This window comes from Ornithodoros turicata, chromosome 4 (genome assembly GCF_037126465.1).
Source record: "Ornithodoros turicata isolate Travis chromosome 4, ASM3712646v1, whole genome shotgun sequence".
NCBI classification, from domain to species: domain Eukaryota; kingdom Metazoa; phylum Arthropoda; class Arachnida; order Ixodida; family Argasidae; genus Ornithodoros; species Ornithodoros turicata.
Genome location: NC_088204.1, coordinates 26557492 through 26576082, shown reverse-complemented (window position 1 = coordinate 26576082; position 18591 = coordinate 26557492). Strand labels below are relative to the sequence as shown.

General features: G+C 45.4%; 1 protein-coding gene across 1 annotated transcript in view; it reads left to right on the top strand.

Annotated features, from left to right (window-relative positions):
- Window positions 1-18591, top strand: part of LOC135392852 (homeobox protein unc-4 homolog) — a 164276-nt gene that overhangs the window by 16569 nt on the left and 129116 nt on the right. Inside the window, exon 2 of the mRNA XM_064623541.1 lies at window positions 16791-16868. Coding sequence (XP_064479611.1) covers window positions 16791-16868 — 78 coding nt within the window. The remainder of the gene's footprint in view (window positions 1-16790; window positions 16869-18591) is intronic.

Below are 18591 nucleotides of genomic sequence, written 5' to 3'. Positions count from 1 at the left end.
AGGCTTTTCACATCATGGAGTTTATCCACCGGCTGGCCTGCATCTATACCATACTCTTAGCCTCTAAATGACCATTGTATTTTGAAGTAAAACAAGAGTAGATTACATACTCTCCATCTGTAGGCCTTATTAAAAATTAAGAAGGTCTGACAACCGAACTCCCTTCCGTTGCTGTCGGTTGTTGAGTTCACTTGCACCTTGGGTCAATGGGACGGGATATCTCCGAAAACAAACAATAATTTCATTTGATAAACAAAGCTCGATCAAGAACAACATTTATGGACGAAGTGTTGATGAATGAGAAAATTTCGCCAGCAGAAGGCAAATAGCTAGTATACATACATATGTTGAGGAAAAATTGTTGAGAAAGAGGAGACTTTAGTGCCGCCCAAAGCAGGAAAACGCGGGGCCCGGTGCTGTGAACCGATACGGGGCCTGATAAAAAAATGATGAAAGCGCAAAAAAGAAAAAGAAAGGAAACATCGTCGTGGCCACAGTTGCATTTGCGCCATAAAACACCACATCATCGACGACAAAAGAACAAACATGCTTCCATATAGTATTACAAAACCTTATTTACTACGTTGATATACTGCACTGTTGTGTACATGGTGGGACAAAAGTTTACGCCGTTCAGCGTGGAACACGCGAGCGGCGTACTTTTTCTTCGGTGCGACACCCTAGCGGCCTGCGGAAGCGGGTGAGTTTACTGCTTCGGAGGGGTGGAACTGCCCTGTTAGCGACACACAGTAGTAGTTCCGGTGTCGCTTGGGTCTGTCTGGGAAGTGGGAGCTACCCCTGAGTGTCGCTAACCGCGTACTCCTCCAACCCTTCGAAACAGTGAACTCACCTGCTTCCGCCAGCAGCTAGGGTGTCGCACCGAAGAAAAAGTACGCCGCTCGTGTGTTCCGTACTTTTGTCCTAACCTGTGCACTACTTGATGGTCTATTTTATACACGAGTATAAAACTGTCGGTTTGAATATATAGTATAAAGATATAAATAGTGCGGTAGGTAAACAGTTAAAGGTACAAAACTTATTTTTCCCTTCGTTCTGACAAACCTGGAAAAAATATCTGATAAGTGAACAGATTCTGCACTTTCTTTTTCGATAAACAGCATTGGACAGTGCGTTACATAGCGCGTTGGACTCATGCTTTTGGGCGTTCTCCTTTCAGCTTTAGTCTCTGAGTACTCCGTGACATATGTTCGCCCGAAGCGAGGGGGTTCTCAAGGCGCAGGGTCCGGTGCGGCAGCACCATCAGCACAAAAGAGGCGGCCCCGACCGGAACGTATTTCAACATAATCGCTGAAGCGTTAGACGCAGTGGCGCTAACTAAACGCAACCAGCTTAGCGTTTTCTTTTGCTTTTACTAATAACTTAATCCTTTAGTAACTGGTTCCCCTTTCTTACACAGGTCTGTGCTTTCAGAAAGAGAAACAGCTCTCAGACAACGCCACCACCACAAAGGAATCCTCCTTGAGCCGTACCGCTCACTCAAATCCTTAATTTATGCGCATGTAGTCAAAATTAAAGAATCTCGGCGTTTTAGGGAAAATTTCTCTCGCATCTGCATGACGTTGTGAGCTCATAACATACAACTTGAGCGGCAAAATTACATTTCAGCTTTCACTAATTTTCCCATTTTCATTCCCACAGGAAGACCCTAATTTATGGACAGAGGCTGTAATGTGGGAATGTGTTATGGGCAGGGGCAGTAATACAGGGGTAGCGCCCTTGTCTTATGATCCGATACCGGATCATATAAGACAAGGGCGAGAATATATGGGCCGACAAGACAAGGGTCCATTTTTCCAGCGCGTGCTTGGAACTACCAAATCTAACCTATATACTCGCATATTCAGACTAGTTGACTTCTTCTTGCTGATGACGTCTCTGGAAAGAAAGTCAAGTAGTCTAGCCACAATGCGTTAAAGGAGCAGCCATCTCGATCTTGCTCTTTGTACAGCTGCAGTCAACCTCAATAATAACACTGGAAAAATGTCGGTCTCATTTCCGAGCGAGACAACAACCAGGGGCACTGGGGGAATTTTAAGTGAACAAAATCCTTGCGTTAAACTAACAGAATAACTTTGTTCAATTAAGATTTGCTCATGACCCCAAGGGTTGCTGTAATCGCGCTGGGGAACGAGACTGTATTTTTTTTTTCGCGTTGCTATTAAGGACGACGGTAGCTGTACGTGTCCAGCGTGGTCGTCTTTTGTTGTGCCTTCTACTGTCCTTTTTGCTTTCTCGATCAGTTTCTGCTTCGATTCGATTTATATCGAAGCTATAGATTTCTTCGTCGGTGAGTTTTGTCGATCAAATTTACTTTCGACGGAAGTTTCTGAACTTTTTTTTTTAATTCGCGGTCGACCGGTCCCGGTTTACGGACGGACTGTTAGCTACAATAGAACAAAAATTACTGTCGTTTCTTACACGCGCGAAGTTGATTCAAAGATGATTTGGATTTGTTTGAGAGAGGGGAGGATTATTACTCGGGTGACGAATGACTATTGTATGGATATTGCCGCCTGGTCATCACTCAGCGCAAATGGGTTTCGCCACGGCAGGGGACACGCAAGGTGGATCAGGTGTCCGGGACCATTTACTTTGGGCAACGCACGCGAGCCATGCTTCCTCCACATAACACGCAGATCATCATTTCGGGGATGGAGATCGCGCCTCCGCCAAATAAATGACGGTACTCAGCACACGGAGACTACAACCAAAGGATTATCTTGTAGATGGACGTCTTCGCTGAAAAGGTTGCGGATGGTGTCACCTGATTACATGATTTATTACAGAAGAGGCCGTCATATTTGGACTTTAAACGTACCCCATATGTATGTCTCTTACGGGCACTGTACGTGTTTTATTTTCTTGTGCACCAAACATGGGGCACATCACATCCAGATTTTTTCCGAGTCACTCTTGTATACTCTTCATTTGATGATGTCAGACGACCCTTTATCGCTCTCTTGATCTTCTTCTCGTTCGTGGTGATCTATATGGCTCATGAAGATGTACTACTTCAATTCAATTTTCAATTCAATTCAATTCAACTTTATTGCAATGCAAGTCAGAGTTACATAGGGGTGGCCAAAAAACAGCATCATGCTGTTTGACGAGGGCGCATCCCCCTGATTTAGTGCAGCAACAGCAAGCAATATATACTAATTGTGAACATCAATCTTAATCGTGAAAAATACTACAATGAAGCAAGGAAACGGAATAGATATACATATATACGTCACAGAAAATTAGACATCATCATAGACAAAATAGGAGACATCATTAACCACTAGAACATAAACATGGCCAGTAGTGCGACAGCTGACATGGATTCAAGATCAATTCCCTTCTTTAAATAAGAATTCAACAGCTTTGCGATGTTATGGGGTAGCGACTGATCTCCGCATATTGTTCGCGTCCTTGGGACCTTCCAATATCGATCCTCCCGTGTTTTGCTAGCTATTCGACGTTGTAGATTGCATATTGACAAGATTAACGTATTATTATATTTTACAGTCCTAAGGTATGTTTTTAGCAGCTACTGTTACCAAGAGATATGGATGTCATAATGACTGACCAGGATTGTGACGCGTGCCTTCAAATCATCGTTCCATTTTGAGCTTCCAAATTAAAATTCGAGCTTTAAAAATCATTTTGGCCAGTATTTTCTCAGGCTTTCGAAGGTATAATACATATACAGTTTTTTTTTAATTCGTTACATATATTTTTATGAATAGGCTCTGAGAGCAGCACAGATGCCATTTGTGCAGGCGTGTTATGCGGCCGGCCGAACGCCCTGTCGGGAAGCGTTTCGCACTACTGGACGACTAATTAGCTAAAATTAATTAATTAACTTATTATATGTTTTCTGGGAAATGTGGGATGCTAGAATTGGAGCCGGCCATTATTCAAATCCATCATCCTTGTTGAACATCCTGAGAAGCGAATGTACTTTGAGACATAAATTGCCAAATTTTGCTATGCAAATGAGCCGAAACCAGAACCAGGCACTACTTGAGCGCAGAAAGAGCGACAGGCATTCCACGTGAGAGAGTCACGTGCTTTGGAGCTAGGGAGCTGATTGGAGTAGGCGCTAATCTGTTGGTCAGATAGACCGTTCTCCGTCCCAGATAGGCCAAAGGTCGTGTCGTTTCTGTGCTCGAGAAGTGCGCAGTTATGGTTTAGGCTGGGGTGACTTGCATAACGAAATTTGGCAATTTATATGTCAAAGTATGTTTGCCTCTCAGAGTGTTCAACAAGGACGACGGATTTGAATAATGATTGGCTTCCAGTTCTACTGTGTCGCATCTCCCAGAAAACATCTAATTAATAAATTAATCAATGGGTTTTAGCTAATTAGCCGTTCAGTAGTTGCATACGCTGTCCTACAGGGTGTCCGCCTGGTCACATAAACGGCCTGTCAAATTGGCCGAGTTGAGTTCAGTTGATAAGAAAAGAAAAGAATGGAGCAATAGGCACTCATTACGAGAGCCGGCTACTCCAGATCACTTAGGAAAACAAAAATGGCTAACTACAATAAAACCAATGAGTGACAAAGACACTGAGTCAGTCACTCAGACACACTGTCAGTCACACTGTGTCCACCAACTTGGAGTCTGCGCAAAATCGCACAAATGCCTGCATTGGCATGGAACTGATAGTCGGGTGTCCAAGGGCCCAGAACCTTAAAGACACCAAATGGTCTGCCATCCAGCGGAACCAAAGAAGCTTGTAAAGATAGTCTGTACTGGTAATACCGTGGACATGATAGCAAGATATGTTCAGTGTCCTCAACAGTCCCACAGGTGCCACAGTTAGGTGAATCCGCCTTTCCAAGCTTGTGACGACGTCTGTAGACGGTGTCTGAAGACGTCGACTGGGGCACGTTGGGGCGGAGACGATGGTAAAGTGACGCAAATGGCCTAGGGAACGATGTCGGGAAAGTAGAGGCAAGCTCCGGGTCAACGCGGCGTAGCAGCGAGGCGCGATCCCCGCCAGAGAGCCATTGTACACCTCAGCCCGACACACAGCTGTCAACATGGCCCTACGTCGAACTTGCTGAAATAGATGAATCGTGACGCACGCTTCTGATGTGCTCTGCGTGCTGCAGCATCAGCCGCATCATGCCTAGGTATGCCGCAGTGTCCTGGAATCTATTGAAAGAACATGTCATGTCCAGCAGCCACCGCCTCTGCGGGTAGTTTTATAACATCAACAGCAACTACGATGTTGTCAGCATCAGCGCTGCTCACACAGATTTTTCATAAAAATTCTATAACGGATTAAAAAAAACGAAAAACAAATCCTGCATACTCACTTTCCAGATTACTTCGAAATATTCGGACAGTATGAGTAATCACTTTTATAGCAGCAGACCGTTCGGCTAGTTCTGGTTATGTTCCTTGATTTTAGTAACGCATTCGAGTAAGTGTCTAACGTGATTCTTTTTCTTTCCCTGACGTATTTTGGGAGTCATTACCCAATTACAGTTAGCGTCAATGGTTATTTGTCTGCATCCTGCGGCATTGTTTAGAATGCTTACCTTTTGTCTTCATACAAATCGACATCGTACTAACAACAACCAGTTGCTGGCTTCTTCAGCTATAGGCTGATTGTACGACTTCAGTACTGGTCCAATCCTCTGCAAAATACTTAGGAGTGCAAATCGTGTGGCACGACAGGTGAAGTACTTAGCTGACCATCATCGTAGAATGACTAACGGGTACAATGCAATATCTTTGCTTAGTTTACAAAGCTAAAAGGTGAACCTGCAGGTATGAGCGAGTACCTTTTGATTATAAACTTTATCGTTCATCGGACTAGTCTCTGGGTGAAATTCTGACACTGACATGGACAAGTTCATTAAGCTCACTCTAAACTGTCGTGTACTTTCTATTTTCTCGACGGGCGTCATACGCTTAAATGATGTTGTTCTTATTCATATTTATTCTTATTCACTCTTACATGCGGACAATAAACTGAAATCGAATTTCAGCTTTTTGGTACACTCTAAGAAAAAAAAGGAGTAAAACGGGGAGTAATTGCAGCTTCTACTCCCCTAGTCTGCAATTACTCCCCATTTTAGTCCCCTAACCCAACATTTAGTCCCGACATTTACTTCCCAGGACTGCAAATTGTCACCAAACTTCGCGAATGGTCTCCTGAATGCAACAGTCTACGTAAATATGTGCCCTAGGTCAATTTGAACGATATAAGGCTGTATAACTCAGACAATGTAGCAATTTTCCAGCCACACAGAGAAAGAAACAGCTAGCGCATTTTTCTTCGCAAATTGTGCCCTAGTATGACGCAAGATTTTATATCACTCGATATATCACCGTTGACAAATTGCTTTAAAGTATTTTCATGCATGCGCACCAATTATGTACCTGGGACACTTACAACAGCGCGTGAAATGCGGTCTTCACTCTGTGACATTCATTTACTCCCGTGCATTTACTCCCGAAAGGGACTATTTTTTGTGGCAATGCAATAACTCCCCAAAAGGAGTAAAAGTACTCCTTTTTTTCTTAGAGTGTACAGCTTCGACATTTTGATAGAGGCGACCCATTCCTCGCGTCGCTATTGAAGAGATACGAACCCTCGAACAAGCTTCGGCATCGGGCTCTAACGTCAGAGGAACGAGAATCATACCGATTGGTTCTTGTAAGCGAACGATATTTCAAACGGCTACCTTAGTGGCGGAGACGCATGCCGTGACGCCATAACGGTTGGCCGTAGGAATACGTTATGCAAGTAGGTGAGCTGTCTGCGCAGCTCTCAAGCTTCCCTCTTTTCCATACTGCCTGTGGAGTGACTTCAGCATTGGTTCCTTGTGAGTGCACAGACACTTGGTCACGTGATTTCTCCAGACTTTATCCTCTCCCCTGCGCAGTGGGAAGCTGACTCAAGAGTATTTGCTGTGCCGACTTTCTGCTCGTCTATTGCCCCTTTTCCTGTAAAACCTGCAATGCAGGTTCACGTCTATATGGAAATAACCGTCTTCTACAGTGATGCGATGTGACTTGGGGCTAAACCTATGTCGACCTAATCTGACGTAAAACATATGTCGCCATTTATATGCGTAACTCATTGCCTATACCTGTCGGATGACTTTCCGGGTGCGCGGGACACCGCATTTGTGCGAGCTAAACCAACAGGAAAATCGTGGAAATTAAACAGTGCGCAACAAACTAAGTATAGCGACGGAACCTGCGCACTGGTCCCCGACCTTCAGACTTGTGCCCGTTACCGAAAAAAAGGAACTAAATACCATTACCCGTTACTTCAGAAAAAAGTAACTAAATACGTTACTCGTTACCGACATACAAAAGTAACGAGTTCTCGTTACTCACAGGTAACGAGTTACTTTTACGTTACCGCAGCATAGTTAAAGGAGCCAAAAAACACGCCGTCACTTGCCTTCAACTACGAGGAATTGCACTTCAGGAGAAGCTGATACTCGAAATTTGTCGTCCGTCCCTCGTATTCCGTGTCTCTCGGCCCGTTACCATGAATCTATATCAGTTTGCCTGAACCTTCTCCCTTGTTTCCGAAGTGGGGGTGATCGGAGATTACGAAAACACAAGAAAAAACAGTGGTTTTCGTGCCACAGATCACCAACGGTTCCCCAAAACAGACGAGGGGCTGCGTCATAATTTAGAGCGCTCAGAAGCTTAGCAAAGATAAGAAAAGTCGAAACGCGTTTTTTGTAGCCATAGCACAATTGGTGGACATTCTTGGGAAGGACTGATGGTCGGAGATTACGGAAACAAGAGAAAGGACAACAACACACAGTGAGGGACTGCAATAATACTTTGAGTCACACGTCACGCAGGTCAAATCTGCAGGCATTGCACCACACGGAATGTCGAAATGTGCTCCCCGTGCTCAAGAAAAGGAACGAGTAACGTCAGTAACGAGTTACCAATTTTTGTAACTGATTCCGTTACTATTACATTTTTTTAAAGTAACTGAATCGTTACTTCGTTACCAAAAAAAGTAACCGTTACCAGGTAACGAGTTACTTGTAACGAGTTAGGCACAACTCTGCCGACCTTGAACTTTCACGTGGCGAGCGTTATCGTTATATTTAAAGTAGTCCGTGCGCTCGAAAGCCGCTTACAGTCTTCGGCTAGTTCAGTCGGTAACGTGTTGCCTTGCTGAGCTCAAGATCCCGGGTTCGATCCGGGCCGAGGACGGTAGCAATGTGGGGGAGGTAAACATTGCTACCAGCACCGTGTGTCGGAGAGTTCCGGCGCCCGTTAAAAGAACCCGAGGTGGTCGAAAAGGCAGACAAGCCTTACGTGTAACAGCACGGCACCATGTTTTGGAAACTGGCTTCCGGAGACCTGTGTGCAAGCCCCGCTAGAGGCGCTACCGGTACAGACATCGAAATAGCAGAAATAAGCATTAGTCATCTCTGCACTGGCGCCTCTAGCGGCACTTGTACACAACTGTCCGGCAGTCTCCATGTTGGGATCGGCATAGCCTATTCTTTTGCACGGAAGCCAAAGTTCGGTCACTTTTACGCAGAGTTTATATTTCCACGAGCTTTCTCTTCGTTCAGCACGCATAAATTGTCTTTGTGCGCCACCGGAGAGTCGCCCGATAAGTGGGCAATGAGTTACGCGTGCAAATGCGAGCAATGTTTTTCTGCACACACCCTATATATAATGGCGAATTGGGGTGGTCATTTCGTGGCAACTTTTTTTTGCCAGATCCCGAGCATCGATGTTCGGTTGGTCAAAGCGAAGCAATCTCGCATATTCACGTGGCGCTTTCTGAGCGGCCAGAATTTGCCAGCTGCACTTTTTTCGCCTGGTCTGCAACCGACCGCGCAGCAGGTTGCCCCACTATATCCGGTGTCGTCATGTCCGCACTGCAACGGTGGTGAGTGCCCTCATTGGCCCGCACGTCGAAGTTCACGTGGTATAGCAGAAGACGGAACCCGAAGACGAGCGACTGCGATCCCCCTAGCGTGATCCAAGTGACTAAAACCGCTATTCCTGGCACTCACGTTCGGGTGGCAACGGTCACGTGATCCACCTCGGGCGCCGACCTAGCAATTTCCTAGTGCTAGATCGCGTTGCCACGAAATGACCTCCCGAATTCGACGTAAGTTATTTATACTGAAAATGAACCTTTTGGTGTCCTATGTTCCGCATAGACATATTGGCCTTTTTCAAGAGCATGGTTTGATGATGATACCTACGCAACATAGGCACATGCGCAACAACAAGGACCGATAAATGATCACTATGACATCGGGTGCTTCACCGCTTGGGAGCAGTACCCTATAGCATACGCACACGCAAGCTGCTTTGCTGCCAACAGATTACAGAAAATTGCTAAATTGCAGTTTGCCGTCATTTATTCCAGAAGTACAGATACGTAATGATGGTTCACGCAATCTTTAGCTGCATTAGCACACTCGATGTGGCAGAACATAATATGGTCAAAGAAGGGTATGCTATATCCGCCACCATGTTTGTTCAGTTGCTGTTGTCTTCACCCTTTGTTTGTTTCGCGAAAATCTATTTACAGCAGGTGCCTTTTGCCTTGGTAGGACTTCGGTTCTCAATGTAAACCTAATCGTTATATTGTCACAAAATTATCTCTCGCAATAGGGCACGGCATTGCCTGCTGCGTAGAAACATCCCAATCATCATCGTCATCATCAAAATAACGTCGTTGGTGTTGTTAACTTTTGTTCCTGTGCGCACATATAGATCCGTAAACCCATCCCAACCTTTCCAGCCTCGTCCTCGAGAACAGTAGTACTTGTAACCCCTTTGTTATACAGGGGATTATTTTTTCTTCCTGAATAGCCTTCCGCAATGGTCTCAGTCAAAACAAGATCTGCACCGGTGTATAAATCATTTTCTCAGCGATACAATAATAAGTAAGTGAAAGTAACGTATAAGACGAAATAGGTGGGGTTTGATCTTATTTTCACATATATCCAGCCCGCTTTGTCTAAAAGCTTCGGCATATATATACTTCTGCGAACGTAATTTTTCCAACTGTGCATCGCGAACGGTGAAAATCATTTTCCGTGGAACCGGAACAGCCACCTCGAACTGCGATCGATACGCCCGTATGCCACAGTCTAGCATCGCGGGCCATATCTGATGCATTAAATGCGCATGCGCTCCGTCTCCGTAGCTCGGAATCACGTACGGCTCAGTCACGTCTTCTACCAGCAAACCTCGCGGATTCCGGTCTGGACAGTGATAACATTGACGGTAATATCCTTACCGCCATCTTTAGAGCATTTGAACGCAGCATACGTTTCGTTTCGCCCTTTAAAAATAATTCCCGATTGCGCTATAAGAAACAACAGGATCCAGCACGGAAGTGATTGGCGGACTGGGAATGACTGTAGTCGCGTCGTTTATGTGATCAGCTTTTGTTTCTATGTAGTGTAGTCACGGCCTTTCACCGCTACCTCAGCATCCATTCCAATCCGGGTCGTGCTTTTCTCCTAATGCTCCATGTGTGAAGTGCCTTGTCTGCTCTCCCCGAGTGAGCTTAGCTTGCTTCTTCTTCTCTATAAGGATGGTGTATTATACCGTGTAGACCTCCTTTCTATTGCATCGAGTGAGAACGGCGCAGGTATATCTCGTAGGAGATTCCGTTCGTAATACGTTAGGGCTGCCGTACTTATCATAGCGGCTCAGTTGTTGAGATATCCCTTGAGTATCTTGAGTAGAGTATCTTGAGACATCAGTTGTTGAGATACTCCTTGGTTTCTAGGTATTATGAGAGGTTCGTGGAGTAGCACTAGTTCGTCTTCTCCATTCCCTTCTTCTTTTTATTTTTCCATGCGTATCGTCTACATGTACAATGAGATGTATGCACCGTTCGCATGCATAACGGAACCTAGCTTCCCCACCACGAATGCAATAGAATCCTTTGTAACGTTTAGTTTAGTACATGTATCCTCATAGTTATACCTGCTTCGGGGTATTATATACTGGCGGTATGAATGGTGGTGATGGTGATGGAACTATGCTGGCTGTAGTCGGCGTCCATGCTCAGGTGCAATGTTAACGTCATGACTATCGCAGCGGGGGATCGCGCGTCGTGGGCCGACTTCACAGGGAACTATGCCGACGCTTGTCTTAAAGAGTCTCAAGAGAACCTAGGGAACGTATCCAGACAGCACAGCCGCGGTGCCCGGATGTGCTGTCTGGTTATACTGGCGCCCATGGTTTATGTTCAGATGTGGCTATAATGACGGCGATATAGGCGTCAACTCTCCTATGCCTAACGGCGAGAGACTATACGAGCGGCTCTCAGGACAGGTATCCGGAAGAAAGCATAGCCTAGGGTCTCCTGGACCTGGAAGTACTTGACTAAAACACAGAGGCCGCCATAGTTAGACTGATTATGCACATAGTAGAGGCACGTTAACTCGGCACAGCACAAAAACCTGGAGTCACCACAGCAGTGCGAGAATAGCTCCACCGAAAGTTCATGATTTTCCCCCCTTCCATACTACGCAAAATACTCACATCTTCTGGCATCATCCAATCGGGAGGGCGCGCGTGCTCCTCGCGCGGTGTTTGCTCGCGTCCTGTGCTGTTTTTTTTATTCAAAACACACGAATGATTCAATTACTATCTCGTGCGTTATGTGTTGTTCTACTACCATAATCAACGTCATCATCATGGTGGTGTGATTATACCGCAGGAGCACCATCATTTATGGACAACAGAATTGTCGTCGCTATTTTTTTTTTCGAACTGTCCATAAAATGGTACCGACCAAGGAGTAATGTTGCACTCAAATGTATCAATCGCAGGAGCATAACGTGTATGTGTGGGCGCCTAAGTTGAACTGTTGGGTGAACAGGATGGGGGATGGGGGGTGTAAGAAAGGCACGAATAGGCGCTGCATCCAACCACCTAATTGGCCCCTATGAACACACAGCCGGGCCGAGCAAACACGTCCGACGAGCTTGTTACGGGCTGAATACATGAGTGCGCCGAAACCTGAGATTATAGAGCGCCCCGCATACACGTATTTGTTTTACAAACGCCATTCGACGGGGCTTTGACCTTCGATGCTGGGATGGCCGCCAATGAAATCCTATAGTCTGTTGCGTAAACGTTCGCCTTTGTCTCGGAGGGGTCCAAGAGTGAATGTTGTCCACTAATCAGATCTTCTGAGAAGAATCAGTGGAAGAGAGTCAATCTAGGTCGAAACTATCAGTAATCGTGCTTCATTCGGTTCCTCTTTATGAAAACGATGAATATTTGTGTTGATTGAGGAACGGAGCTTCGCGTATTTTGCCGCGAAGCCGCCCACTATTGAACTTTTTTGTGTGCAACGAGACATTTATGTGATTCCAAATGGCCGCAAAGTAAATACGGATATTCACATTCGTTTTTCCCTTACTCAATGATTTATTGCTTGTTTCTCCGCTGGGGCGATAGTATTTTGATCGCGACAGCAGCGATAGAGGGCGAACACGTTGCTGTCCCTAAAATATGCCCGCTTACACTTACCAGTGTCTCGCGAATCATGGTTTGGCAAGGAGATAGACCGGCAGTTCGCACTACTCAGTCGGAGCCAACCACCGACATGATCATCGTATAGGAAACGTCACTTCAACCGTGTGAAATCTGTTCAGAGCTGTGGGATGGATACATCCTTCTAGGCTTCTCTTTGCATGATCTTGGGATAATCGTGAATAGTGGACTTCTATAGTGAACATGTGAATAGTGGACTTCTATAGTGAACATGTGAATAGTGGACTTCTGAATAGTGAACATGTGACAGCAACTTTATTGTGAGATGATGAATGGGGAGTTTCATCGCCAGGGGCATCGAACTTGTAAAGTAGTGAAGTAGTAGTCGAGTTCAATTTCTCCTCCTTTTTTTTTCTTACAAACAAACAAACCTCCGTTTCTGCTTCCTCTTCTCCTTCTTCTCTCTCTCTTTGTGTGTGTGTGCTTCCAATCCCATTTTAGTGAAGCGGTCTCCTTACCTGATCCCTATGTTTATGCACAAGGAAGAAAGCACAAGAGAAGCACGAGTCAAACGTGGTTCGAACTCTCTGCATTGAACATTCGTTAGCACCGTATCGTTATTAGCAGACCGGCTGTTCTACGTATCACCGTCACATCCGTTGGGAGTAATCCTGGACGACTTGCATCGTTCAGTTTTGGTGTTTTTAATATCCGTTGTTATATCATACCTGGGTGTGCTTCTATATTTTTATACATATGCGTTAGCTACGTTATGGGCTCATCTTGATGTGTTTGTTGCAGACTCCCCTTTTTTTTTTCCTTTTTGGAAGCACATGGTCTAGCGTAATTTCCACATATCTATCTAACAACAAAGAGTAAACAACACCGACTTAACATAAGATGAGAAACAATTTACTAGACGTCTGGTCTCCCATGCGGGAAGGAAGCGAACGAGCGTTGCAGAAAACGGGTTTAGTCCCTGTATACTTCGTAAAGAGGGCCCCGGTTGCCATTGCAAGCCATGGGCTCTCTTTGTACATGCCAGTATTCCAGGAACGTTCTTTATTTATTATTAAAAAACCCAAAGGACCGTGATGGTCATTACATGGGTAATACAAAATTGAAACACAATACAGTGCAAATACATCATTAAGAACACAAATTACAACATTATTAAAACACAAAAACGCGATACAGTAAGTGTTAACGCATTACTAAGAACACTGAATAAATACTACTAATACTCGCTTCATACGAGTAAACATACAAGAAAACATACAACAAACATGGAGAAACATACAAGAAAACATGACGATGGCACAGAAAGGTAGTTGGCTACTAGCAAAATAAATGTTTCCGAAAGACAATGGGGTCAACAATATCCACTATGGACTGGGGTAGGGCGTTGCACTCGACTTCGGCTGATGAGAAAAATGACACCAGCTCCCGTGGGCGTAGTGGTTAGGATGATTGCTTTCCACGCCGAGACTGGAAGGTGACACGGGTTCGAATCCTGTCACCGGCTGTGCCCTTCGAGGTTTTCCCTGGGTTTTCCGAAGACTTTCCAGACGAATGTCGGCACAGTTCCTCCTGAAGTCGACCCAGGACGCATGCTAACCCCCTTTCCCCCACTTCTTCCTACTGTCCTCTCTCCATATGTCCACGTCTGTACGCCGTTCATAGCCACAGTTGCTTCGCGGCGCTAACACGAAATTAATTAGAAAAAGAAAAACGATTTTCTAAAGAACTCTGAGCGACAAACGCTACGTGACACTTTGAAGGTGTGGTCGGGGGATGCGTTAAGATATGAAACTAGCCCTAGTGATGTACAATTGCTGTAATGAAGTTGTGTGGAAGAATTCGTGGTAGAGGAAGAATCGAAAAGGTTTCTTCTTTGACACAACTCCGGAAGGCCCAGTTTCTCATATTATGTTAAGTCGGTGTTGCTTCCCCTTCGTTGTTACTATGATACCCGGCTTTTGGGATATCTTCGCGCACATCAAATCTACAAACACGCATATGCGAGGTGTCCCACCTAACTTGAACCAAGCTGTAAAAAAAAGAGGAATAAACTGGTAAATGGCACGCGACTGACAGCACATCACAGCGAGACTGACGACTGCATATTGTTGACAGTTGTCTGGTGCAAGTCAGCTCATTCCTCTATTACCATAAGAAATCAATTTAGAATCATTATGATTCTTAACCCTAGTGTAAACCGGCTCCAACATGAACGGAGTCCTCTCCTAACGTGACTATGGGCGGCCCTGTGCAAGTGGAATGAAGGAGCGGACTCCATTCGTTCACAGCACGCTATATGAGAGAGTGGCGGCATCGCAGGCACGTGGCAATATGCAGTATATCTCTAATCAGTTTCAGTTAAGTAATTCGGCACAAACGAGCAATCTCTTGGCTTGTGTGAGACTGCATGTGTATACTGTTAAAAGTTTACAGCTTGTTTCCTTGGCGTGCGGTGTACCAGTTTCTCTCTTTTTTAAAGCTTCTTTCAAGTAACGTGGGGGGGGGGGGGGGAGGGATATGTTTATTTAAGAAAAACGAAAAGGAAAGGTCAGCCAGGCAAAGAGCCGGCTCGCTATTCCAAATAAAAAGAAGAAAAAAAAAGAAACAGAAACGGCAAAGAAGAAAGAAAACAGGAAAGAAAGAACGAAAACTGAAACACTATAACAACGGTAAGGAAGAAAACACAGAGGACATGACAAAGTCACATAACAATGCTATAACAACGTGACAAAGTCACATGCAGTAACGTGGGGCTTCCCCCGCGTGTATATGATACGGGCAGAACGCGAAACCAGGCATTTTATTTAAATGACTAAACTGTTCCAGACATTTAGGAAAATGCTCATAAAAGCAAGTCATCTCGTTAAATGCCCGTTCGCGTCCGGCGTGTTGCAAAGTGCTTCGGGAGTGCTATGGACAAGGAGCAGAATGCAAGGGAACGGATGATATAGACATGCTTTCTAACCAGTGATATGTGCAAAAAGGAAAAAAAAAAAAAGAACGAGAAGCAGAAACGGAAGTTGACAGCTATAATAAAGTATGAGAGCGACCATATAGCACAATTACGACGTGCATGTTATTGGAATGAAGTGACAAAGACTTTACTCGTCATGGCGGTCGTAGAATCTCATCATCACCCTGAGTATGTGTGTGCGCGCACTTTTACTCGATGAACATAACATGAGCAAGCAGGATAGCTGGTGTTGGCTGGATGACCTTAAGATTTCCTCGAGTTTGAGGAAGAGTACAGGACGAGAAGAACGCACGACAGGCTCACAGTCTACCGTGTGTTCTTCTCGTCCTGTATCTTCCCTCGAACTCAAGGAAATTTTAACGTGGTCCAGCTTTTACTCACCACTTTAACAACGAGATGCAGGAGCGAAATGACAGTTCTGGATGGCCACCGATCCATTGCCAAGCCGGCAATGGATCGGTGGTTGATCGGCAATGATCGGTGATCGGCATTGTTTTGTAGGCGTCACCATTCCGCAACTCGGCTCATTATCGAAACGGATTTGGGGAGGCGAGGCAAGTTGCGACAGCCGCACTAAACTAGCCAAGTCTATGACGTCCTAGGTTAGTTTAGTGATAGGTTCGGTTAGGTTGGTGCGGCTGTGGCAGCTTGCCTCGCCTCCCCAAATCCTTTTCAAAAGGAAGTTGGTGGACGATGGAAGCTGCCACAGCCGCACCAACTTAGCTTAACCTAATACTAAACTAATCTAGTTTATGATGTCTTAGGTTATCTTAGTGACATAGGTTAGGTTACGTTAGTGCGGCTGTCTGGCTTTTTTGGGCACTTTGCTAAATGCCTGAGCCTAGAATAATTTAGTCATCTAACGAAATGTCTTGTTTTGCGTGTTGCCTATAACATATACAGAGTGTTTGCTCTAACGTGTCCAGAAATTATATTTAAAGCGAGCGATAAAAGAAAAGCAAGTGGTACTTTTCTGCTACTTGAGTAAGAAACAGGTATACTGCTTCACCAGTAGCACCTGTTTCTTAGTCAAGTAGCTGAAAAGTAGCGCTCGTTTCTCTTTTATCCCTCGCTTTAAATAAAATTTCTGGACACGTTACAGCAAACACCCTGTATACTCATACATGCAAATCAATTCAATCCAGACAGCCTGCATACGCAGTGTGCCCTTGCAACTAAACTGCATTGTCTGAACACTGCTCTGATGTTCCGTCGCACATGAATCTAACTCATGCATACGCAATAAGGCAGTTGATCCGTTGATGGTTGTGTCACTCAATTAAACCTCGTAATCCTTTCAGGCAAGGATGTCTGTGGTGATTCTCCGAGGCAACTGTTCCACCTGGTCAACAATGGATCGTCTGCGTACAAGGACAAGTGTAAGATGGATGTTTCATTGCTTATATATTCGTGTCATTGTTCACGTCATGAATACGAACGAAGTAAGTGCCTTCATATACTTCTAAAAACGGCGTGCAGAGGACAAAATTAGCAAAATTAGGCGAAACAGTATCAAACCATCACGTACGTAACTACGAATATGCATACACTGAATAAGTGCGACCCGTTCTGATTGTCGTACTGCAAAGTGGAACCTGATTTTGTAAGGTGTTGTGGAAATGCTGTTGGAAAACGTGTCATTTCCAAAAGACGGCGATTCCTTTCTTCCATGTTTGAGCAGCACAGTTAAATTAACGTTTGCAGTTGTAGAACTCGTAAAGTCATAATTCGTGACGCACATTCACTGATACACGAAGCTTGAAACCAATCGCGTTACAGACACGATGCAGCCGTGGTGTGCCGGTACATAGCCATTCGATCGCTGAGGACAGCAGTGATCGAGGCGCCGTGGCCAGGGGCGTATAGCCTGGGGGTGGTTTAGTGGGTTCACCCCCCCCCCCCGGAAATCGTACCGGTGGTAGTGCATTTGGGAGAGAGAAACAAGGCGGAAATTCTCCCCGTGTAAAGTCCCCATAGAATCCCCCCCCCCCTTATTATTTTTCTGGCTACAATCCTGGCCGTGACCATAAACACTTGGCAACGCCATCTAGCTACCCGCAACGAAGCTTGCGCAATAATTCTTTAACCATTGAGTACCTCCTCTGGACTTTCAGTCACGCTACCAGCAGTCTGCCGAAAGCTGACAGATTGGAGAGGATGACATAGACACAGGACAGCTGGTGGATAAGATCCAAGCGGAGAGCATGGCCTTAGCTTGGACAAACTGCGGTGTCCTTGGTTGGTGTTGCTGCCCAAGCTCCGGCTGTGTACACAATGGGGCTGGTAGACTACATTGGTGCGGTTAACGGAATGAAATATCGAACTACATCAGGACCTACAGATTCTTGGTCTCGGAAACAGTTCTGTTACACGTTTCCCGAAGAGGATTAAGTGGGCATGTTGTAATGCTCTTCGAATGCCTCCTGCATTCCTGCCAATATTCTGGCATTGACGTCGTTTCTGCCACACCTTACCCACGGCGCTCTACTTTCGTCGCAGTCTGCTCACATGTGCATTGAGGTCTCCGGCAGCCAATATGGCACCCAGCTTTCGAAAACTTTTCGTTCTGCCACTGACCACGAAGCACAGAAGCAGCAGCTCCCCCTGCGACAAGACTGGGATGCGACACGTAAGGGTTAGCATCCCGGCACAGACAGGCTGGGCTTTCTTAGTGTCTTTCCCGGGCTTTGTATTTGGACGAAGTATGTCTCGGTGAAGAGTCTAGTAACAGGTTACAGCTAGGTCGTAGTTCTATAGTCTCCGTAGATAGGAGGCGAGAGCATTCTGCAATGTAAACCATGATTTGACGCCCATGGCAATTTACATTGCTTGGTGAATAAACAGTCCAACAGCCCCATTCCTCTTCCTAGGCCAGTGGCGGATCCAGGGGGTGGGGGCGATGGCCCCCAAAACGCTAGGTTACATATGCGTTTTCCCCCTCTCCCCTCTCCCGTTCCCGGCTTAGACAAAGAAACCTCCCCTCGAACGGTAGGGTCTGGATCCGCCCCTGTCCTAGCGGAACTATACCTACATTGTGCCACAATAGGGCAAGTTTATTGAAAGAGTCTGCTTTATAGCAGATGTAAGGTTGATCGAGGTATG